A 25,537-nucleotide genomic window follows, 5' to 3' on the forward strand; every position below is an offset into this window, starting at 1 on the left:
AAATATTTGACACTTTTATTGTATGCTGCAGATGTCTTTGACACACAGTGTATTAATACAGAGCGTTACAGTGTGTGTGTGTGTGTGTTTCTCCAGTGTCTCGTTTCAATCAAAACATCTTAAGACAGAAGGATGCTGCATTTCTGGCATCTTTGAATGCAAATAAAAGCTTTAGAGCAAAACGAAACCAGAAATAAAAGGGTTAAATCATATAAACACACGGTATCTGCCGCCGTTAAGACCTGCTTCATAATTTATTTACAAAAGAAAGCCGTTTCGGTTCCATCTGAAGATCTTCTGTGAAATTCCAGACTCACAGTTTCATCTCCTTTTAAGCTTGATTTGCATTCGGCTTCAAGCTCAACGCATTAATCACTAAAAAGGCACTCGAAATCAACCAATCCACATAAAGAATTCATTTTAAACCAGTTCGTCACATTTTGAGAGCGAGTGTCCAGCGGAAGCTAGAAATATTGCACCAGGAAGTGGCATCCCTTTACAAACAGGAAGTTTAATCAGAGCCTCGTGTCGCTCTGAGAGGAAGGAAGACAGATTTTTACAGCCGGGTTTTTACGAGGAAAGAGTCTCCAGTCCTTTGATTCTCCTTCAGAAAGAGGCTCAGGTTTACCCAGCAGCCCCTAAAACGGTCAGAAACGCTCTTAGAGAGACTTCAGAAGAACCAGCGGGAATCAGGACCACAGACACTTCAGAACAGACGGATCTCAGCGTTTCACACCAAACGCGGATCACGCTTCACCTCAAAAGATCATTTTCTAACTAAAGCAAAAAAAAAAGATTGTATTATATCGTGACATTGTGTGAACGATATTTAAATGCATTTGTCCACCACCGAAGTACGTTTACAGTAAGAACACGTCGCTGCCGATCGTACTTTAATCCGATTTTAATAAATAAACGTAGAAAATACTGCATCCAAATTACATGATTGTCACTGTTTTACGAGAATGAGATTCGGTTTTTTTTGCGTCACAGAAACGGTCATAAAAATAGTCATAAATGTAAAACGGCCTAAATCATGCAAAATAAAATAATGATACAAATAATAAATATTATATATACACATTTTATATTTATTATTTTTTTATATATATATTTTAATATTTAATTTTCACGAAAATAGTCACAATATAATAAAATCCTAATGGTTTATTTTTAAAAACATAACTCAGTTTGTTGTAAAAATGTTTTCAAAAATCATGTTTTTTTATTTTATTAGTTTTGTATTGTTTTATTGTTATTTGGCTGTATTCGGTAGTTATTTTTGCACCTAATTAGTTATCTAATTCTGCAAATTAACTAGTAAAATATATATATATATATATATATATATATATATATATATATATATATATATATATATATATATATATATATATATATATATATATATATATATATATATATATGTGTGTGTGTGTGTGTGTGTGTGTGTGTGTGTGTGTGTGTGTGCACACACATATATATATGCATGTATGATTTATACATGTATGCATACACACACATCTATGTATTCCCTTTCAAATTTGGGGTGAAGCGTGATCGGTTCAGACATGCCGAGCAAACGAAAGTCAAGTGAAATCTGGAGATCCATCAGTGAAGGTGAAAGGAAGCGGTGGAATGTCACAGTCTCCGTCTGATGTTCAGCGCAGGTTGTAGAGCAGCTCAGCGGTCTGACACAGTGATCTGGGGTTAGCGCTGGAGAAGTACTGACAGCAGAGCCAGTCCTCCAGCTCGGCGTTCCTCTCCGGCTCCAGAGAGCGCTCGGCGAACTTCATCATCAGCAGAGCGCGCTTCACATCCAGCCAGTTCAGCAGGCCGTCATGCCTCGGCTCCAGCCTCCGCCCGCCTCCACCTCCTCCACCTTCTCCACCTCCGCAGACCCACGGCTGCTCCAGCAGCTCCCGCCGAGGACCCCACAGCAGCGCCTGCGGAGTCATGATACAGCATTACCGTACTGAAGTACACGAGCACACACACACAAAATTAAGGATGCACAACATTATCGGTACATTATCGGAATTGGCCGATAATGGCTTAAAATGTAAATATCGGCATCAGCTCCTTATGAAAATTTAGGCAGATCTGTCTTGCCAATAAGACGAGTAACTTCAGAGTGTATTTGCGGTAAGATGTGGTCAGCAAAATATCGGTATATCGGTATATCAAATATCGCCAAAAATCCAGTATAGCGCATAATATACATATCAATCGTGATATTTCCATACTGATCCTTAACACATCTATTTATCTATCTATCCATCTAGAACATAGCAGTTGTCATTTACTCCAGACATCTGAGCCGCTGAAGACACATTTTTGTTTTTGAAGGGAAAGCTCCACTGATAAGCCTAAATGCATCTTTGTCGAATCATTCGTGATCCAGCTTGACCTCCAGAAGAAGTGAGTATAAGATTTTAATAGGCAAATGGCCTAATCTAATAATATGCTAGTTAGCAAGTTCAATGACAACGCAGCTAAAGCTAACAGTTTCAGAAAATGGCCCATCATCCCACGGCCTCTTTTTAACACTTAAAAGACTCTTATTAGAACCGTACTCTACCTGCAGGATGCGGCGGGCGTCCTGGATGTGGATGCGGCGTCCGGGGTCGGGCTCCAGCAGCAGGTGAGCCAGTCTCTGCAGGCCGGGCGAGTAGATGGAGGCGGCGGGGATCGGCGGCAGCTCGTCGCATCGGTAGTCGCATTTGCCCGGCGTGGCTTTGAACGGATTGCGGCGATGCAGGAGCTCGTAGATCAGGATGCCGGTTTGAAACTCGTCAAATTTGCGGTACTGCGCTGCCGAGACGATCTCCGGCGCGAGCCGGGCGTGATCCCGCTTCAGAAACGGGTCGTCTACATTGAGACGTTTCAGCTTCACAGGAGTCACAGAATAAAAATCATTTAAAATGATATTCAAATAGAAAACAGCCATTTTAAATAGTAAAGGTATTTTACAATATTATATAATATAATAAAAACATACTGTTCAAAAACGTCAGATATTTAGAATAATTACGAATAATTATTTTTACATGTTATTTGAATAAAGATACAGTAATAACTACCTCAGCTGTGTCATTTGCCTATTTTTTGGTGACAATTAAAAATTTGGTCAACCAAGTCTGTTCTGATCAAATAAAGGTTATCCGACTATCAAGGGGCATCCCTAATAATTCATATTAATACTTTTATTCATTCACAAATTATAGTTCAGTACATTTTTTGGGGTTTTTTTTACAATAGTACTTAAAATGGCACTTTTTTAGTTTCTGTTCTGTGTAGTTCAGAAAAATTATCGGTTATCGGTATTAGTAAAATCAACTATTGGTCAACGTTTAGTAAAAACAATAATATTGGGAAATGTTAATAACTATTCTTAATAACCTCAGCTGTGTCATTTGCCTATTTTTTGGCGACAATTAAAATTTTGGCCAACCAAGACTGTTCTGGTCAAATAAAGGTTATCTGACTATCAAGGGGCAGCCCTAATAATTCATATTAATACTTTTATTCATTCACAAATTATAGTTCAGTACTTTTTTTTTTTTTTTTTTTTAATAGTAGTTATGGCACTTATGGCACTATTTTAGTTTCTGTTCAGTATAATTCAGACAAATTATCGGTTATCGGTATTAGTAAAATCAACTATTGGTCAACTTTTAATAAAACCAATAGTATTGGGAAATTTATTCGTAATTATTCATTTACAAATAATGTTCTGTACTTTTTCTTATATAGCACTATTTACTTTCCGTTCAGTATCCTTTTAAAAAAAAATATTGGTTAATTAATCAGCATTGGCCAGTGTGGTCCAGCCTAGCTATCGGTATCGGTCAAATCCACTATTTGACCTCTAGTAAAAACGATAAGTCATGGCACGTCGTTAATAAGCATGACTGATAGTCACCTGGTCTTCGTCGCGGCGCTTGGCTTTGGAGAAGCTGCTGATGAGGAGGACGCGGGAGGCTGTGCTGCTGTGGATCTGGACGCTGCACCAGCAGGAGGTTCTCCATGCACAGATCTCGATGCGTGACGCCGTGGGCTTTCAGATGCTCCAGACCCGAGCACAGCTGCAGGAGCAGAAAACACACGCGCCGCTCGTAAACCTCCGGCTGAGCCTGGTGGAACGACTCCCACTCACGGACGAAATCGGCCACGCTCTGCTGCGGGACGTCCCGGGTGATGACCACCACCCGCTCCTGCTCGGCCGGACCGCTCTCCTCGCTGGGCAGCATGCTCCGTGGCACGCAGGCGATGAAGTGACCGCAGTCCTGCTGCAGACTGAAGTGAGACGGGACGCTCTGCTGCACCGAGAGACCGTACAGATGAGCCTGCTTACTGTCCGGAGCCTGACCCTTACAGATCTGACCAACACACAGACAAAACAGACACGCTAGGACGTAAAAAATATATACAGGTTCAAAATTTCCTTAATCTCATATATATATATATATATATATATATATATATATATTTACTGAATGTTACTTCTAAGAAAATATAATTTGTCAGCATTGAAATGAATAGAATTATATTTCTATACATAAATTGAATGGATCAAAAAAAATTTTTTTCGAACAGAACATACACACTACTCTGAAATGTTTAATAACAAAATAAATGCATTTTACTTCCATAAATGTTCATTTTCAGATGAAAAGTTGGTAAAAAATGTGTTATGCCCCTGTGGTTTGTTAGTCAAAAAGTATGTCAGATATGTGGGGAAAAACTTTTTTTTTTTCATAGAAAAATATTTTTTGGCACTAATGGTGCTCTATACCTGACTCCAAATGACCAGATGTTTGTAAAATTTGTAATTTTAAGAATAAAAAAATTATGTATATATTTTCTTTTTTTCTTTATTATTATTTTTCTTATATATTTTTGGATGAAGCCTTCAGCATGTCTAGCAAGGCTGAATTTATTTAATAATAATATTGTTAAATAAAATTTATTATTAACAACATTTATCTATTGTTCAAAGCTTTTAGTTTTTGTTGGTTATCATTATCAATATTGAAAAAAATATTCTTTAATGAATATAACTTTTATAAATCTTTTATATTGTGCAGCGCAACTGTTTTCAACATTGATAATAATCAGAAAGTTTGTTGATCAGTAAATCAGTATGTTATTATGATTTCTGAAGATCATGTGACACTGAAGACTGATGCTGACAATCACAGAAATAAATTACTTTAACACATTCACAAAGAAAACAAATGTTTTACATTAGAATAATACTTTTTTGTACTTTTTAATTTTTATTGTACTTTTTGTCTTTTTATATATATATACACACACACATTATAGAGAGAGAGAGAGAGAGAGAGGGAGGGATGGAGAAAAATCTCCTCTAAAGTTGTCTAAATGAACTTATTACTAATCAAAATGTCATTTTTCTATCTTCTCTCTGACCTTGACGGCGTACGTGTTGCGTGTGTCCGAGGCGCAGGAGGCGGAGTAATACACGGCGTCTCCGGACAGACAGCAGGGTTTGTTGCAGGTGAGTTTGAAGAGCGACCAGTTGCTCTCGTCGAACCGGAGCGTGTTCCTCTGACCGCTGGTGAAGTGCTCCTCACACTTGAGCGCCAGCCGCCGCAGAGACTCGGCGTACAGGCCGCCCAGCTTGGAGTAGATGCCCTCGCGGCTGTCCATGTTCCTGAGCAGAGCGTGCAGGTGCAGCGTGTTGAGCTGCGGAGACGAGCAGGACGTCACGTTCCCCAGACGCGGGCGAGAGCGGGCGAGCGCATTGACGCCAGACTCGCCCGGAGCCGACGTGGTGCGGTTCACCAGCTTCTTCTGAGGTAACGGAGGCGGCTGGAGCTGATTGGCCAGGCCGCTGCAGGGAAAAGCCTCGGGCTGCGGAGACGAAGGGGCGGAGCCAAACGGGCTGCTGGGGAAAGGGGAGGGGCTGGAGCGGAGGGTGGAGTCTAGATCACGTGATCAGAGAAAAAGACAGAGGGAAAAGGAATAGTTTATGTCGAAATTGAAAAAAAAAAAATGTAAAAAAGTTAAATTAAAAGGAATTAAAAGTTGTTTAAAGGCTTCCGTAACATTTATGCAATATATAATTGATACAGTATATGTACAATATTGACAAAGAACTGTAGCAGTAGGAAAAAAAAATACAATTATATTTAATTAACTTGCCTTAATAACTTTATTAAAATATATAAATCTCTCACTCAGACACTCACACACACACTCTCGGGCGCACTCACTCTTGCACACTCACACACACACACACACACACACACACTCACGCACACTCACACACACTCACGCACACTCACACACACTCTTGCACACTCACACACACACACACACACTCTCTTGCACACTCACACACACACACACTCTTGCACACTCGCACACACACTCACACTCTTGCACACTCACACTCTTGCACACACACTCACACTCTTGCACACTCACACACACACTCTTGCACACTCACACACACTCTTGCACACTCACACACACACTCTTGCACACTCACACACACACACTCTTGCACACTCACACACACACACACTCTTGCACACTCACACACACACTCTTGCACACTCACGCACACTCTTGCACACTCTTGCGCACACTCTTGCACACTCTTGCGCACACTCTTGCACACTCTTGCACACACACACTCTTGCGCACACACACACTCTGCACACACACACTCTTGCACACACACACTCTTGCACACACACACACTCTTGCACACACACACACTCTTGCACACACACACTCTTGCACACACACACTCTTGCACACACACACTCTTGCACACTCACACACACCAACACATGCTCTTACACTCTCACACACACACACTTAGTTATACACACACTTTTACGCACTCACTCTCACAATCTGTCACGCTTACTCTCAACACACACACACACACACACCACACCTGAATCCTTCAGAGCCCATCAGATCCTGTGATGGAGTCTCTCGGTGGTTTGTGACACATAATGAAGGCCTGCAGATAAAGATCAGTCACTTGATGAGGGAAACCATCAGAAAACGCCCTGCGATAAACACAAACCCTGATTTCCTCTATTTAACCCTCCATTATCTCTGTGCCCAAGTGCATTCTGGGAACACACTACACCTACAGCACGACAGCCGTGAGGAAGAGCAGCGTCTGATGTTCCCTTCTCATCAACACTGATTATCAGGAAAGGAAGTTTCATTCACTATAACAGTCTGTTTATAGACTTCAGTTTAGTGAACATCCCTCTGCTGCCTACACAGGAAGTTCCCTACAGAGACAGCAACTCAAATTAAACCCCGTGAGACCGATCCAAAACAACCGACACTCTATTCTCAATCTAATGACTAAATAAACACAAATATAAGATAAAATAGACCTGACGGTTTTGTTTTTCCTCAACTCCATCTGCCATTTAAGAGTCTGCTGCAATGCATTCTGGGACAGCTATATCAGTCATCAGCATTTGTAAGAGCTTGTACACGACTTGAAATGATTTAGAGCTAGACAAAACAACAACTAAAAACCAACTACTTTTTTCTTTGAATAAGCAGCTTCTGGAAAAAATCAACCATTTTAAAAGTGTATTTTTTATCAGTTTAATAATAATTTATGTTTTTGTTTATTTGAATAATGCCTAAATAAGCTGCTTAAAATCGACGTTTTAAAACTGAAAATAAAAAAAATAAAAATTAATTAATAAAATATATATGAAAAAAAATACATAAATTATGAAAATGAATAAAAGAAAGAAATAAAGAGTGTGTGTAACTCACCGGTGTCGGAGAGCGCCTGCAGGCTGTCGCTGGACGCATTGGTGCAGCAGTTCAGTCCTCGCAGGGATTGGCTGAGATTCTCCACTGACCCCTGCTGACCGACACGCTCCAGATCCATATTACTGCCACTCAGACGGTTACACACCCTGCACACACACACACACACACACACACACGGTTCAAACTCATGATATGAAGAGGTTTGTGGGAAAATCTGAAGAACAGAAGTGAAGTGATTCCCTCGCTGTCTCATCATCATCTCTCTCGTGTCATTTGGTTCAACTAGAACTGAAAATCTCCCAAACAACGGATGTTCACCCCAAAACTCTGTGTGTGTGTGTGTGTGTGAGAGTTCAGGAAAAAACATATGTCCACATGAAAAATCAAGTCCACAGCTTTGACTCTCAGACGTCTGTTTGGGTAAAAGCAGAGCTGAGGTCAGTCTCTAATCGTCAAACACACACACACACACACACACACACAAACACACACACACACACCTGATGATGAAGCTTCCTCTGAACTACACACACAGGTCAGACACACACTGCAGTGAAGAAATGAAGAAAGCACATCTGAACCTCAAAACCACAGTTTCATGCGACCGAAGCCTGTTTTTCCCTACAACACACTCTCAGACACACACACACACACACACACACACGGGTGCTACTTATATTAAGCCAACAATAATGACTGAAGACTAATCTAAACATCAATACGATATTAGCATATTTACAAATACCCAACTTCACAGCACTTACAGAACATTTATAGCTTTAAACACCTGTCAGCCAATCAGCAAGCAGGATTCAGCAGCGTTAAAATACAAAGTAACCAGATCAACAAACACACTCTGACTCAGTGCGGTGAGTCGCTCTATAAGTAGAACAGCAGCACTTCCTGTGTGTGTGTGTGTGTGTGTGTCTTGTGTTTCCTGTGATTCTGAATCTATAAACTCCTGCCGTGTCTCTGAAGGACAAATATGAGCGTCTCACTTACAGCTGAACTGATCTGTCTGTCTGTCTGTGTGTGTGTGTGTGTGTGTGTGTGTGTGTGTGTGCGTGCGTGCGTGTGTTAAACACCAGTACCAACCTTACATTAAACCACCAGCAGAGCACCCTAGCAACCGCATAGCAACATCACAGAAATCAATCAAAACAGCGAAGCAGCTTAAACTTCAGTTCTTTTAACATCACCGATATGTTATTAATATTCCCCCGTTAGAGATGTTTTAAATATTTAATGTATGGATTAAATGAAACCAGTTATGAGAGACACACTGTAAACGATTATATCTCAACAACAAACAGAAACGGTAGAATCTGCATGCAGTTTTTTTAACTCGACTTAATTCGAAGCAAATAGCATATGAATTTAAGTTTGGGCTCCGTTGCTAACGGTAACCGTACAGTAATGCAGAGCTCCCCATAGCTTCCAGCAGAAATTATTGCATTTACTTTTATCCAAAGCAACGTACAAACAGAAGCCATCAAAAACAACAGAAGAGCGATGATATACAATCCCAGTCAGCTTCACGCATATATCACAAATAAAAAGACACACACACACACACACACACAGCACACCGTGACCTTTCCACGCGCTACAGGACCTGAGTGAAACACACAGCCGCCTGTCACTCACCTCAGAACCGGACTGAAGATCATCGGAGCCTGAGTGAGCGTGTGTGTGAGCGTGTGTGTGTGTGTGTTCGTCTCTGACCCGAGGCGTGGAAACTAACACTCGAGGCACAGATCATCTGCTGCTTGACCTCGAGCGACGCTCAGAGAAACGGCCGAGAAACACCTCGACACCTGCTCGTTCCTGACCACCGTCGTGATCAACATCCAGCGTCTGACCGGCGGGGGAAGCAGATTTCACAACCATCTGCTCCATCAATGATTCAGAACTTCACCCATTTACACGCTCTGCTCCGCAACAATGGCTTTTAATGAAGCGCCCCCAAACAGAGGTGCTGAAAGCTAATAATCAAATCATAACAATTACAATAACTCAAAATGAAATAAATAAATAAAATCAAACAAATAAAATACAGAACTATTGAAATTAAAATATAATTACTTTGAAATGCAAACGAAATAATAAAATGAAAGTTTAAAATGTAAACAAAAAAAATGTACAAAATAATGAAATATGTAAAATCAAAAATGAATTTGTAAAGTAAAATTAAATGGATCCATTTAAGGAGTTTTAAAAGTAATTCATAAAATAATGAATGTAAAAATAATTCATTTAAAACAAATAAATCAATTAAAACATTTTATTATGAATGAATAAAATGATAAATGGAAAATTTAAAGATTTATACAAATTGAGTGTAAATTTTAAAGCAAATCATAAATTAATAAAAGTATTAAATTTAAATAAAATGCATTTGAAATTAAAACCACCAAAATTAACAAAATACCAAAACACAAACATTGTAAATGAAAAACAAAATGAGGCACTTTCTAAAAAAATATTTAATATTTCAAGAGTTGACCTGAACGTCATGTGACCACTGAACTACACCAGAGAATCGAGGCAAATGTGCTGCTAAATTATGGAAATATGAAATTCCCATTGACAGAGTCTGAGATGATATTGGAGCTCAAAGGTGTTCAGTGGATGCTTGAGAATCTGTGAGACCCGTTTCCAGGTCGTTTGCTGTTACTGGAGCACATTTAGAACAGAATAATCTCATGAAGAACGTCAAGAGACGAGTCTCTGCACGCCTCAGAGGACGAGTGTATCATCTTACTGTACTACAGTCTGCCAACAACAATAATAACCAGCCAATGATGAGGTTACCTAAACTCAACTAGTCTCTAAGGACGGGTCAGGATGGTGGAGGCATCAAAGTAAACTTATTTTTATTATATATATATATATATATATATATATATATATATATATATATATATATATATATGCATTTTTATGAGTATATATAATATCTTATTTAATATAATATTAAAATGAAAATATTTAATATGTATTTGTTTAATATGTATAATGAAGTATTTGATCTATTTTAGTTTAACACAAATATTAAATATTATATTAAATGTTATAATACAACAGTACATAGCAAACATATTAAATACACTAATATTTAATATATATTTATTTATTTATTTATATTAAATGTTTTATATATTTAACACTATATTCTATTTATCTACTTATCTACCACTATAATTATGAATAGATTGTACATTCGTAAAAATATTAATTACATATATTTTAATATATTAATTATTACAAAAAATATCTTAAATAGTTAAATATCTAAAATATTAAATAAATGAATAATATTGAATATTTTCCAGTTTTAGTTGTTCGTTTCATTTAATTAGCATTTTCATGATTTCAGCAACTCCTAAAAACTGCTTGGAAATCCTGCATTAACACGTTATGAATATTCAAATATGTCATTTAGAACTTCTAAAAAAGTAAATAGGGGCCTGTTTTACAAGGAAATACTATTTTAGTCTGATCTGCCATAATTCAACGTGCTATTTAGGTTTCTTCCTAATCAAGAGTTAAAATAGTTTCCTGACTAGTTCTTGATTTAACTCTGATAAGAGCAGCGTGTTTTAATAACCACAGACCGCCGTGATCCGCTGAAAAGCTCATGCAGATCGTGGTGATGCTCAGATTCGGGTTTCCATCGACGGAAATCAACAAATAAAAGCTGATGTTTATTTCATCATCCTAACCCTCATGTCACAAGAACGTCTAAAACATACATGGTAAATGCTCATAAAAATAATAATAATATATATATATATATATATATATATATATATATATATATATATCCAGACACACATTTTTTTTAATTAATTATTAAAAAAAAAAAAAAAAAAAAAAAAAAAAAAAAAAAAAAATCTGGTCATTTGGAGTCAGGTATGGAGCACCATTAGTGCCAAAAAATATTTTTATATGAAAAAATGTAGAATTACATTCTATTCATTTGACAAATTATATTTTCTTAGAAGTAACATTCAGTAACAATAAAATAAAATGTCAATTTTCAAATAATCTAATTTATATAAATATATGGTAACAATGATATGGTAAAAAGTTTCAAAATATAAGCTGTATGTGCCTTTATATGTACATAATAAACTAATATACACAGTAGACATCTATATATACTTTTGAAGTTTCAAAGATTTTCAGTTTTTCATTAATAAAAACTGCCCAACTTAGATTTTCTTTCTTTTTTCAGATACAGATATGCTTTTAGCTGAAAAAAATAAAGTTATGACTGTTTTAGGAAATAACAAAAGCAGTGTAGACGTTAGGAGGGTCAAGAGTGTAAGAAGATGAAAAAAATGAAGTAGTTAGAAGTGTTAAATGAAGTAAAACAGCAAACGAACCCAGATTCAGCGCTCAATAACACAAGCCCTCTCTCTATGTACAGAAAAGCCAGATCGATGTTGAGCGTGAATAAAGGAATGGAACAGACTTCACATTCAGAACGACGTGAACGGATCCGCGTCTCAAACATCACTGCGAACAAACGGCCTAAAACTCACACAAACCACAATCAGCTTCATTCAGAGAGACACAAGCAGACAAAAACGAGCACTTCATCTACGTGAGATTACGGAGAAAACCCAATCTCTCGCAATATAAACCTGAGATCAGACCGACCGCTGACGAACTAAACCGTTCCATTAAACACCAGACAACTTCACCACTGTGAGCTGAAGAACAAGGATAATGGTCATTTTAAAGCCAAACGGCATTGAATTTTAATCAAAATCCAACATTAGCATAAATGTTCCCTCCTGAAATCATAACTACTTGCATTTTAGCCCATCATTGTTTGGAACAAGAGGTTCCTTTTTGCCATTTTCTCTGGGAAACTGCATTTAAACCAAAACAAGGTGAATCGTCGACAACCAACCTGTGATTCGGAAGCTTCAGTCCAGCCAAACAAAACCCACAACAATACAAACATAAATGACTGCAATGCAAGAGAAAGCATTTTGTAGTTTAGTTTCATCCCCAACTCAAAAAGCGTGGTCTCAAAATAATCTGCAATTTCCTTGGTCATAAATACAACCTGAGTGCGCTTTTCTAGACCGGATGACTCACTAGCAACACTTTTAAATTCACTGAAACGACCCGCTCATGCAAACCAGACAAAAATAAACAACATAACTTGCTTTTTGCACTTACACTGCTCTGGAGACGTCCTAACTCCTACTTCTGAAGTCACGTTTACTTAATCTTCTGCTTAATAACAGAAGACAGCAGATTAAATCTTGCCAGTTTCCCAAGGAAACTGCGTTATAGCCAAAACATGTTCAACACGTTGTCAAAATCCAACAGACTTTGGATAAAATGTAGCATTTCATTCATTGATAACCAACTAGATAGCTCCAATCATGTTTAAAATTAAGTCTGGGGTAATATAATTATCTCCAGGTACGTAAATCAGCCTATTCATGTCCAAATTTTCAAGCCCTAACCTTAATCCATGTCCAACACTAATCTGGCTCCGTCAAAGGATAAGTGTGGATATGACCAACCGATTAATATCTTGGTGATGGGCTTGAAATAAGGATGCAGCTCTTACCGGTGGTGTTTTTTGGGAGGCGGCGGAGGCGGTGCAGGATCCCGGCTGGTGTTGTCTTCACTGGACGCTGGGCTCTCTTTGGCTCTGTCGTCGTCCTCCGGCGTTTGACTGCTGCTTTTGTTGGCGGTGCCTGGCATCGCACTGCTCTCGCTCGACCATTCTCTGGACGGAACAGCAGGAGCATTGACGGAGTCGCCCGGCCCTCCACAAGAGCCAGATGACTCGCCCTCCTCTTCAATACATCGCTCCAAACTCCTGGCGCTGTGGGACTTGAGTCGGACGGCATGAGCAGTGGGGTCCACTTGCGAGATCGCTTGGTTTGGAGGAAGAACCACGTGGAAGCTGAGCTCGGGTAATGGTAAGGAGAGACTGGAGGCGCCAAGTCTTGGAGGACGGGGGCTGATCTTGGGAGGAACCGGGGGACTGGATTGAGGTTTGGGTTGGGCGGTTCCGGAAGCGTCGGGAGCATTTGGCCAAGTGAACGCCGGGCTTGTTGGGTCTTTGGCCGCCGTTGGGCTGAAGTGGGTCCATTGGGTGCTTACGGCCGAATCCGGGCTGCTCAGGTAAAACGTCCGGTTGTTCTCCTCAGTATGAGCGGCGACGACTGTAATAGTCGCTCTTTGATTATCGCCTGCGCTGACTTCGGTTTCGGACTCCGAGGACTGAGGAGCCTTCCCGTCGCTTGGAGCATCGAGACGTCTTTTCCTCTTGGTGCTCTCAGCATAGATCGGCTCGCTTTCCTCGAGCCCGTTCGGTGGAGCGCTTGGCGACTTCCGAGGACTCCGGAGGCCTACTAACGAATCTACGCTGCTCCGATTGGAGCACGAGTCTGACAGGCTTTCTCTGAAGGATTCTGGAGTCATCGGAGACGGCGAAGTACCTGCCGTATCATTGGACGATCTGTTAAGCACGTCTACTGGTGCGTTTCTGGCTTGCCTTTCCTCTACGGACGCCCTGAGAGGACTCGTAACTCCATCACTGCTTCCTGTTCCATTATAAAGAAAAGAATCTCCGTTGGCGTAAGTGCTCTTGGTCATGGGTCTATAGGAGTCACTGTTCCCATTCGCTTTCAGACTGTGGGGAACGTAGCCATCTTCCTGACTCATAAACATATTGCTGATAATCATGCAGTCTTTGGATAATCCAGTGGGAGAACAAAGGTTTGAGGAGAACTTCTTCCCAGAGATGCCGCTAGTTATTATGTTTTCTCTAAGAGATGTATTACATCCATTGCCATCGATGTACAGAGGAGCCAAATCCAGAGCCTTCTTTAGTCCTACCGAGGTCTTCTGTTTGTTCTGAGATACGGAAGCAATAAAAAGTTCAAACGCTGGATCACTGTGTTTACAATAAATGCATATTATTAAAACATGCTTGATAACTTGCCAATGAAAGATGAAGATAATAACAACATCTATGGGTAAACCAACAAGCAACATTTCACAGGCATAGGTAATGCATTGCATAGACACTTATTCACACAGGTACAACTAACTAATCAATCATCTCACTTGACTCCACAGATGACTTGGAGTCTGTGTTTGCTTTATAGTCTGTTATAGAAATGAGTCAATGCCCTTGGCGGTGATCTGATTATCTTTGTTTAAACAGACTGAACGTGTATATCACTGCCTTCCTGGAGAGTGTGAATGGCAGTCTGTTATCTCTACGTTCACAAAGACATTCCATTCTCCACCCGAGTAGCGGAGAACGCTGACTAAACCCCACCCAAATGAACCCACCTTGGAGATATCAATGGCTTTCAGCATAATAACGTGTTAAAAGAATAGTTCAGCCAAAAATTAAAACGCGTTCACTCTCAGACCATCTGAGGTTATGTCTTCATCAGATCTGGAGAAATGTCTCGGTTGCGGACGCTTTGAAGTGAATGGGTGCCATTAGAAAGAGAGTCCATAAAACACAATCCATTAAGATGTTTTTAACTCAAATACGAATCCATAATCAATAACTCTTCCTCCAGTGAAAAAAGTCCACCTCCTGTTGTCTCTCGCATTAAACTCCGGTCACATTTGTTTACAGCAGTTTTGGCTTGAATAATGGACTTGAGTTGTATCTGAGTTAAATGCTGGATTGGTTTTATCTGATTGACTGGAGGGCTGTAGATGATTGTGATGTTTTTATGAGACTCCCGACGGCACCCATTCACTTTCATTGCTGAGACACATTTCTCCAGATCTGTTGAAGAAACGCATTCAACCTGATGTCGGATGGCCCGAAGACGATCAGGTTTTCATTTTGGGGTATTCCTTCAAGAGTTCAGATACCTGTTCTGTATTCATGTTGACGTCCATGCTGATCATGGTGGGTCTGACGGCGATGGTGGGTTTGCTGTACGGAGAGGGAGACGTCAGCCCATCCTCGTCGTCCCCGGTCAGACTCGTTCGGACGGTCTGTCCGTGAGCGCTGCGCGGATGGAAGCAGTTCTTACAGGAGCCTGGTTTCCACACGTGCTCTGCAAACTCTCCACACGCAGACATTTTAACCCAGACCTCGTCCGATTGACTCTACTGCCGGCCGGAACTAGCTGAGAACGGACGGCGGCGTCCGGTCATAGTGCAGCAGATCAGCAGCCTGTACACCTGAGAAAACACCAGACACTTCTGAGACGATCTTGAGTGATGCTGCTTGTGTGTTTGATATGAAACAGCACATGCATTTGGAGAATTAGCAATATGGTTATGGCTTTTAAAACAATCATCAAACACTAACACATAGGGTTTAACTGGGAGAAATACTGACAGAAATATTAACTTCTCAAAATACTAAATGACAAAAAGTTTTTGGGAAACTTTCTGGGATTTTTTATTTGGTAACTTATGGGGTTTTTTTTTCTTTCTGGGAATATAAAAAAAAAAAAAAAATAATAATAAATAAAATGAAAAAAAAAAAAAAAAAATTATATATAAAAATATATATATATATATATATATATATATATATATATATATATATATATATATTTTTTTTTTTATATATATATATTTTTTTTTTTTTCATATTATATTATTATTATTATTATTATTTTTATATTCCCATATATATATATATAAATATAGCTTTTGTATTACATCACAAAATTATTAAGGTAAAAACAAAAACAATTGGAAAAGTTTCCAGAATGTTATCTTTTCCAAATTATCATGATCTTTTCAGAGATATTTTTTGGAAACTTTTTAAGAAAGCTTCTAGAATTCTTAGGAGAACTTTTAGGAAAACGTAGAGCAAACTTTCAGAAAGTTTCTACAAATTTTCTACCTCTTTGCAACTCTATTAATGAATATTAATTAAAGGAATATCAGCTAATAAAAAGACTTTAAACAGTATAGTTGCATGAGATAACTTGATTAACACAATTTTTGATTACAATTTCATATTAATCCAAAAAAAAAAAAAAAAAAAAAAAAAAAAAAAAGACTGAAAACAGAATTTGGAAACCTGTACAATTCAAGTGTCTGTGATGTGGAAACGCACTTGTGTAAGTGTCTTTGGCCTAAATACTCAGATGAAAGTACTTCACGCTTACTAGTGAAAAACAAAAGGTGCAAATCTGCTCCTCCACTTCCTGGTCCCTCCCTTCATAGACAGCTTTCCTTTGGAAAGACTTACTCACTTTAACAAACTCATTCTGCTCGAACGCGAGAAACGAGGCTCTAGAAGTATTTGTATGCCGAGACGGTTTAGATGGTAAATTAAAGCCGAGGGATTCTTACAGACGAACAGAATCCAGTCAAAAACAGTCTGGATGCACAGAAATGAACTGATCTTAAAGTTTAACTCGGTTCAGAAAAGTGATGCTGAAACACTGCAAGACTAGAATCTAACCACATGATCAAATAAAGCAAATCAAATCATTTAAAAAGCATGTATGAAATATATCACCCATATTTAAATTCATTCAGTTGCACTGTACCACTAAAATATACATTAAACACGTGGAATTTAATTTTAATTTAATTTAATAACTATGACTCTTCCCTAAAAACGTCAAGCAGTATCCAGAACGCAACTGGTTTAAAGTTGAAAACATGACAGCAAATTATCATGCAAATATGTAACGAGCGCAACGCATTTGTTTGGTGGTTTTCACAGGACAGCTCCAGATGGCGTCTGTTTCTGATTGAGAAATCCTTCCTGCGCGCATGACTCATTTCTAGACTCTTAATTAAGAAATAAAGCGGCGGCGTCGGCAGGTGCTGAGAGCGGCTCCAGAGAGTTCATAAACCACATTCACACGACGACGGTCGCTGCTGTATTTAAAGGCACGGGTGGTTAAAACGGGAAATAACGTGACCTTTTACAAATAACACTGCCTACGTGAACCTGAGCAGCTCATCTTTCACACGCCTCGGAAGACGTAACTGCGTCTAATTACTCGAAAACGTTACTAACAATACCTTTCCGCTTCATCGTTTGACCGAGATGCACACAGGAGCACAGTCAGAAGAAAATACATTAAATCTCGTTCACAATTACACGCGGATTCGAGACAATTTCTCAGATATACACACACACACCATTATACTCCAGGACGAGTTTCATCGAAACAAATCACGCAAGTTCATGAGAAAATAATGTGTCTTTCTCTAAAACGTTTTTATGCGAGTCGTGCGATACACCGAAAAAAGAAGATCAATGCAACGTCGGTATTTCCATTCGCTGAACGCAATGTTCTCCATGTTCCTGCTGCTCCGCTGACGTCACGTTCCTGTGCAAAATGATCAAATAAATCTAGGATTCATCGGATTTCAAATCAGCACAAGCTAAGCCACGTTTTAAGCAACTGTAATATTATTATTACTCTTATTAGTAATTAACTACACTACTAGAGATCTGATCTCTGAGAGCAAAAGCTGAACAGCAATAAACAACATTACTGTGATTATGCATAAAAAATTATATTGCCATTATATTTGCTTTCATGCCAAAAATCCATAGTAAATTAATCATCATGTTCCATGAAGCAACCATTTAAAAACGTCATTTGTGATTAGAAGAACTTTAAAGGCGATTTTCTCCATTTTTAGATATTTCTTCACCCTCAGATTCCAGATTTTGAGATATTGTCCAGATCCTGACAAACCAGAGAGATTATTCATTTCAGTGCACATCGTTTAAGCTCCAGGTTCGCGTATCATCACTAGCTGCAGCCCAGCACCGGAGTCAGAGTCATAAAAGAGTCATTGTACCTCGGCAGAAGAACGTGGCCGAAAAGACGGTTTTCTTTCAGCTCTTCGCTGAAGTCTGAGAGATTTCACGCCGTGGCTGGCGTCTGGCGAGCGAAGAAGATGCTCCAGACGCCGTTGTGTGTGAAAGCTCTTCACATTCCTCACATTCCTCAGAACTGAACACGGACGCAACAGAAGAGCCTCTGAGGTCCGGCGGCCTGGGAAAGCGGAGCGGAGACGACCCTCCATCGATGGCCGGGTCAACCAGCGGCTCTGGTCCAGTCCGCTGGCGTGCCGAAGACCATTTGGCTTTTAAAGGCCGTAAAAACTTTACACTTTACAAAAAACCCAAAATGCATGTCTTATGGATGTTAAAGTGAAAGCACTGGCATTTGATGCTCATCAGAAAACCTTTAACTTTTCAGGTTGGGGAAAATGTAGGGGAAAGATACCGAAATATTAAAGACAATGAGGTCTAATGGCTTCTTAAACTCTACAAGGACAAATAAATGTAGCTTATTTTTATTATTTATGCTGAAAATGTTGAATATTGAATGTCGATATTCAAGATAACTGACTTAATAATCTTCGATACGCTTCTTTGACATCCGTGAAACTTTTTCCAAAGCGCTTTGGTTCTTAAGTAAAATGTTTGGGGAAAGACAACGAAAAATGACTTCACGGCCAACTTGAAATAACCTACAACCGTCCCAAAAAAACGTTTGCTGGAAAGCTACGGTGAAACACTTTGCAACGCGCATCTTCGTTCGGATCCAAACCACCTTACGGTCTTTAAATGCAATTGATTTTAACATTTAATTCGATTCTCTACAGTGGAAATGTTCTTCAAAGAGGAAAAAGCACATTGTTCTTAAGAGTGCAGAAAGTTTTTCTTTTTTCCTGGAGATCGACGAGCTTCTTCTAGAAAGCGCAGAAGCAGATCTTGATCTCCAAGAAGCTTCTCCGTGTTTATGAGCGCGCGAAGACGGATAAATAACGGCCCGCAGGTTCTGCGTTCGCTGGCAGCAAGTTTGACAAGTCAAAACCAAGACACAACAGGAGAAGCAGGAGCTCTTTGTTCCTGCGGCAGCTGAAAACACTTCAGCGCTCGTGAACAATGAATGTTTTTGCTCAGGGGGAAGGGTGACGCTCCTCGAGAGCTTCAAACCCTGGTCCTTCAACGCGGTCAGATGTGTTTAAATACACTCTTACTGTCAATCAAACCGGACGCATTCCACGCATTCCAGATCAATCCACCAATCAGACATTTCCCTCCCTTAAAGGAACCATACCGACTCGAATCAAAACTCTGATCGTGATGAACACATGAGAGCCAAAGCAGTCATGAGGGGCGACTTTACACATCACCTCAAAGCTGAATAAAACGGCTTTTTAGTTCACCTGAGAGCGAATATTGAGAAAATCACCTTTAAAAGTGGTCCAGATGAAGTTCCTAGCAATGCACAAGTTTTTTATACAATCAAAGCAGGACTTTTCCCACATATCTCAATTAAGAAAACACTTTTACCTTACGTCCCACCTTGCATGGAGTGAAATAGACGGTGTGCTGGTGCCTGTTAGAAATATACCTGCGCTGCATAGACGCATATTTTACCGAACTTTTCCGGAATTTATCGCAGTTTCAGCACACTGTTAGTTCGCACACGTGTGGAAATCCGTCACAGTGAGAGAAGACGTGAACTAAACGACGAGCTAATGATCATTGGCGCTAATTTCAGTCATTAACAGATATCCGGGGACGATGTAAAGGTCGCGCGATCCAGTTTCACACCTGTTTAGAAAAACTCGCGTGTCACAATCGGAGACAGAGACGCGCGTGATGTGGAAACGCTGACAGCGCGAGAGCACCGAGGCGCGTCGCGTCAAAATACAGCTCGACGCGAATGAATGAACCGATGCGGACGCGAACCGGACCGATCCGGTCCGCATCACAGGCGCCTGCGGGTTGAATCTGCTTCCGAGGGACCCCGTCTGATGAGGTACGTGTCCGAGAGACGCCGGAGAAGAGGTCTTACCTGCGCTGAAACACACCGCCAGATTCCTTCGGAGCGACGAGAAGAGACGCGGAGAAACCGACGGACGGCGGCGACGGCGTGACTCTGATCTGATCAGACTGAAGCGGAGCGACGCAGAGCCGCGCCGGAACTCCCGCAGAGGGGGCGGGGCCTCGAGCGGGCGCGCGCACGCACGCACTCAGACACTCTCTATATCTCTCACACACACTCTTTCACACAGAGAGATTCTCATACACACACACACACACACACTCTTTCACACAGAGAGATTCTCACACACACACACACTCTTTCACACAGAGATACTCTGGTACACACACACACACACACATTATATATCTCTCACACACAGAGACACACACACATATAAATACATATCTTACTAATTTATTTATTTTTGTTTTAATAATTTAAATTTTTTTACAGAAATACAAAGATTTTTGACAACACTTCACAGTAACAAAAAAAGATCTTGTGTGTAAGCAGTTGTGTAAGCAAAAAGAACATTTTTTATATATATATATATATATATATATATATATATATATATATATATATATATATATATATATATATATATACACATATACATATACATATACATATAATAAAATTTGGTCCTCATATTAAAATTCACACATATTAAAAAGTTTGAAACACACACCTTTCTGTCACTGCAGTGAGACACAGATTAAAGGTCAGACAAACACTAAGCTGCTCACAAAACTACAGACAAACCTACTTGAGAATCTGTGTGTGTGTGTCTGTGTGTGTGTGTTCTGTATTTAAAGGAAGCAGTGTTTTGCTGATGTTCTAAATGGTCGATTGGGAAGGCATTAGCGTTCCAGCCGTCACTGTAATCAATAAAGTGATCGATCGCCTTGATACGCGGATCTAATCTGCACTTTCATGTTCAATGTCAACGGCTCACCTCCTAGAGCCCGCAATTTACTAGAAATTCCCTTCATTCCCTGTTCAGAGCGCTGGAAGCAGGGAAGAGCATGCCATGGCATGAACACACACGCATTCTCAAGCCATTTAGTTTATCTTGCTGTACTAAAAAAACACAAGCCAAACCTGAAATGGATATTATATACACATCTAAAAACAAATAAAAAAATAATTAAAAAAACAACTAAAATTGTAACTTTCAATCGTAAAACTTTAAAAGCTTTTTATGAAAGATAAATAATTTCTATATAATAAATAAGAACAATTAGGAAAAACTATAATAGTGCCTCAGAGATACTAAAACAACACTAAATCTGCTTTTTTGTGTTGTTGTAGGAACACTGAAACCTGCTGCATCTCATCAGATTTCTCCTGCGACCTCTGCTCTGACCTCTGACCTCTGGGTTAATAATTCAGAAAGCCTCTGCTCTCGCTGCCATCTGAACGTGACGGATGTGAGACGGCGTTTACAGGTGTGTGAACTCACACACATCTGACGCTCGCCTCCGTACGCTTCAGTGTTTGGCAGAGAAGGAAACCAAGGATGTTTGTGAGACACTTGCACAACACTTCTCATGAAAGAGCCTTTATCTGTTAGCCGCTAGTTGAGACCTGTCTCACACACACACACACACACACACACACACACACAAACACACACACAATCACAAGTGCAGTATGGAGTGCCTCAAGGCTCAATTCTAGGACTGTTACTTTTCATGCTTTACATGGTACCCTTCGTTGCAAAAAAATGTTTTCTTCCTTATTTTTATTTGTTTTCTAGTATAAATGCCTAAGAATTCTTGAATTAGCATGTATCAACTTCACAAGTAATATGAAAAAAGATATTTTGTCTTGTTTACTGAATATATCACGCAAATTGTATTAGTTTTTGCCCATCCAATGGGGCAAGAAAAATAATCCTAGCTAAACAAGATAATTTTAACCTAATTGTCAGTTTTAAGAACAAAATGTATATTGTTAGAACAAAAATAATATCTGAAGTCATTTTACTTGTCATGTAAATACATTCTGATTCTTCTTCATCAGTTAGGAACCTAGGTGTGCTGCTTGAAAGCAAGCTTTCCTTCGAAAACCATGTTTCCAGCATCTGTAAAACAGCGTTTTTCCATCTTAAAAATATATTTAAATTACGACCAATATTTTCAACATCTAATGCAGAAATATTAATTCATGCGTTTATGACCTCGAGGTTAGATTATTGCAATGCTTTATTGGGTGGTTGTTCTGCATGCTTGATAAAAAAACTTCAGCTAGTCCAAAACGCTGCAGCAGAGTCCTTACTAGAACTAGGAAGTATGATCATATTAGCCCGGTTCTGTCAACACTGCACTGGCTCCCTATCAAATAGATTTTAAAATCAGGTTAATTACTTATAAAGCCATTACATTATAGTCCTTCACGTCCGCTGCGTTCTCAAAACTCTGGCTGTTTGATAAGAATATCAAAATCAGACGGGCGCCAGATCCTTTTCCTATCTAGCACCTAAACTCTGGAGCAATCTCCCTAACACAGTTCGGGAGGCAGACACACTCTGTCAGTTTAAATCTAGTTTAAAGGCACATCTTTTTTTAACCTAGCCTACACATAACACACTAACACACTTTTATTATTCAAATCCGTTAAAGGATTTTTAGGCTGCATTAATTAGATCAGCTGGAATTAACGGAGCATTATTTTGACATAGCTAATCTGCGTTTTAAAAAGCGTTATATAAATAGCGGTGACTTGACTTGACCTTAATATCAGACACACACACACGTGATTTCGTCAGACGCCTCTGTTTCTCAGATGCTGTGGGAACCGTTCTGAGAGTCTGAGCTCTTTTGTTCGGTGAATCATGTTGTCTTCGGGCTGTGGGGTGAATCCAGAGAAACGCTGCAGGGTTTCAGGTGTCCGGACACAGAATACAGTTTCATTGTGAGTATTATAGTGTGTGTGTGTGTGTGTGTGTGGATACGTTACGCCGTATGGACACTGTATAGAGGAAAACACAGTCTCTCTCACAGCACACTGAAATGAACTCAAACTCCTAAAAATGACTGGCATTGACAGTTTCATGAAGAACGTTGGTTCTTTGAAATGGATAAAGCTTCTTTATGAGAACGTTCTTCATAGTGCAAATAAAATGGTTCTCTTAAACTGTTCAGTGAAAAGGGTCTCTTAGGAACGGTTAAATGGCAAAAACTGTATGTTCATAACAGTCAGTCATTTCTTTTCAGTTAGTGTCCTTTAGGTTTTTATGACGTCAAATACAATAAGGGTTTCTGCCTATCTCTGCATGAAGAGTGTTAATAATTAAACACCCATGCAGCTACACACACACACACACACACACATGCTGTTGATGTGTGTTTATTCGTGTGCTGATCATCATCTGGTTCTGTGCCGCAGACCGAGGCTCTCGGGACGTGACGGGGTATGTTTAATTCATGATGTTTTGTTTCATGATGACTTTGTCTGGAGGAGTTTGTTTTCTCTTCTGTTCACACAATCTGCATTATTTGATCAAAAATACTGTAAAAATAGTCAAATATTATTCTAACGCAAAACATCTGTTTTCTCTGTGAATGCGTGTTAAAGTGTCATTTATTTCTGTGTTTTTCAGCATCATTACTCCAGTCTTCAGCGTCACATGATCTTCAGAAATCATAATAATATACTGATTTACTGATCGACAAACATTTCTGATTATTATCAGTGTTGAAAACACACACGCAATATTTTTTGGAAAACTGTGATACTATATTTTTTCAATAAGTTCAGCTTTTTTGAATAGAAATCTTTTGTAAGATTATAAATGTTGGCACTTTTGATACATTTTGTGTGTCCTTGACACATAAAAGTATTAATTACTTTTAAAAATCTTACTGACCACAAATCTTTGAACAATAGTGTAGATAAACCTGCATGCATGCGTGTGTGTGTGTGTGTGTGTGTGTGTGTGTGTAAGGTGAGGCTCTTCAGTTTTGTCTCCTGCATTCCAAACCCCTCCCACCCTGAACTGTAAACACAGTGTTGCCATGGCACCACACTGACCCACTCCTGCTGTGTGTGTGTGTGTGTGTGTGTGTGTGTGTGTGAAACTTTACTCTACTGGGACTCAGCTGATTCCTCAGTGCTGGTTAATGACTGTAAGTGGGTAATTGTAGATTGAAAGCCTCTGAAGTGTGTGTGTGTGTGTGTGTGTTTCAGAATTTAAGGATCTGTTTTGTCAATCAGCAGAAACAAACAGCAGAAGTGACTGAGCTCAGATCTCCAGCGAATGGAGGAAGTACTTTAAGCAGTTTGATGTTCCTGGAACCGAAAACAATAGAACACAGAAACAACTAGAAAAAACTAAATGCATCACAGTTTCCACAAAAATGTTTGTTGAGCAGTAAATCGGTATATTATTATGATTTCTGAAGATCATATGACGCTGAAGACTGGAGTAATGATGCTGAAAACACACAGAAGTAAATTACACTTTAACACGCATTCACAGAGAAAACATACGTTTTACATTAAAATAATATTTCAGAATTTGTAACCTATTTTTGATCAAATAAATGCGGTCTTGGTGAGCAGAAGAGACTCTGAAGCTCTGCTGTGACATGCTTTCTCTCTCACACATGATGATTATGAAATGATGTCCATTCAGTGGATGATATAAGAGGATTATAAGAGTGATTTACAGCAGAATAAGATCAACATGTTCTGTCTTACTGCATCACACAACTATGCTCACAAGATAACACACACACACACACGAGGGATTTAAACGCAAATTATGTTCATGTGCATGACTGAACTTATGCCTTCGGTAAATATAATATGCATTACGCCCCAAACAGACTTTATTTAAGCAGATACGACGTCTGAGTGAAGATCCAGTTACAGTAGAAACACTGGACGTCCATCTGGAAGAAGCAGATCAAGACCCGTCTCCTGCAGGACATCAGCTGTCC

The 25,537-nt window shown here is 39.4% G+C and overlaps 1 protein-coding gene across 1 annotated transcript; it reads right to left on the reverse strand.

The window, feature by feature from the left end:
* Positions 1-1,464: 1,464 nt before the first annotated feature.
* Positions 1,465-20,771, reverse strand: LOC122341038 (inactive tyrosine-protein kinase PRAG1). The gene is given in 9 exon segments (XM_043234350.1): positions 1,465-1,946; positions 2,582-2,871; positions 3,916-3,973; positions 3,975-4,382; positions 5,437-5,951; positions 7,795-7,940; positions 13,394-14,691; positions 15,679-15,993; positions 20,616-20,771. Coding segments are annotated over 8 exon segments (3,213 nt in total). The 5' UTR covers positions 15,892-15,993; positions 20,616-20,771; the 3' UTR covers positions 1,465-1,661.
* Positions 20,772-25,537: the final 4,766 nt, after the last annotated feature.

Source organism: Puntigrus tetrazona, unplaced genomic scaffold (assembly GCF_018831695.1).
Source record: "Puntigrus tetrazona isolate hp1 unplaced genomic scaffold, ASM1883169v1 S000001111, whole genome shotgun sequence".
Taxonomy (NCBI): domain Eukaryota; kingdom Metazoa; phylum Chordata; class Actinopteri; order Cypriniformes; family Cyprinidae; genus Puntigrus; species Puntigrus tetrazona.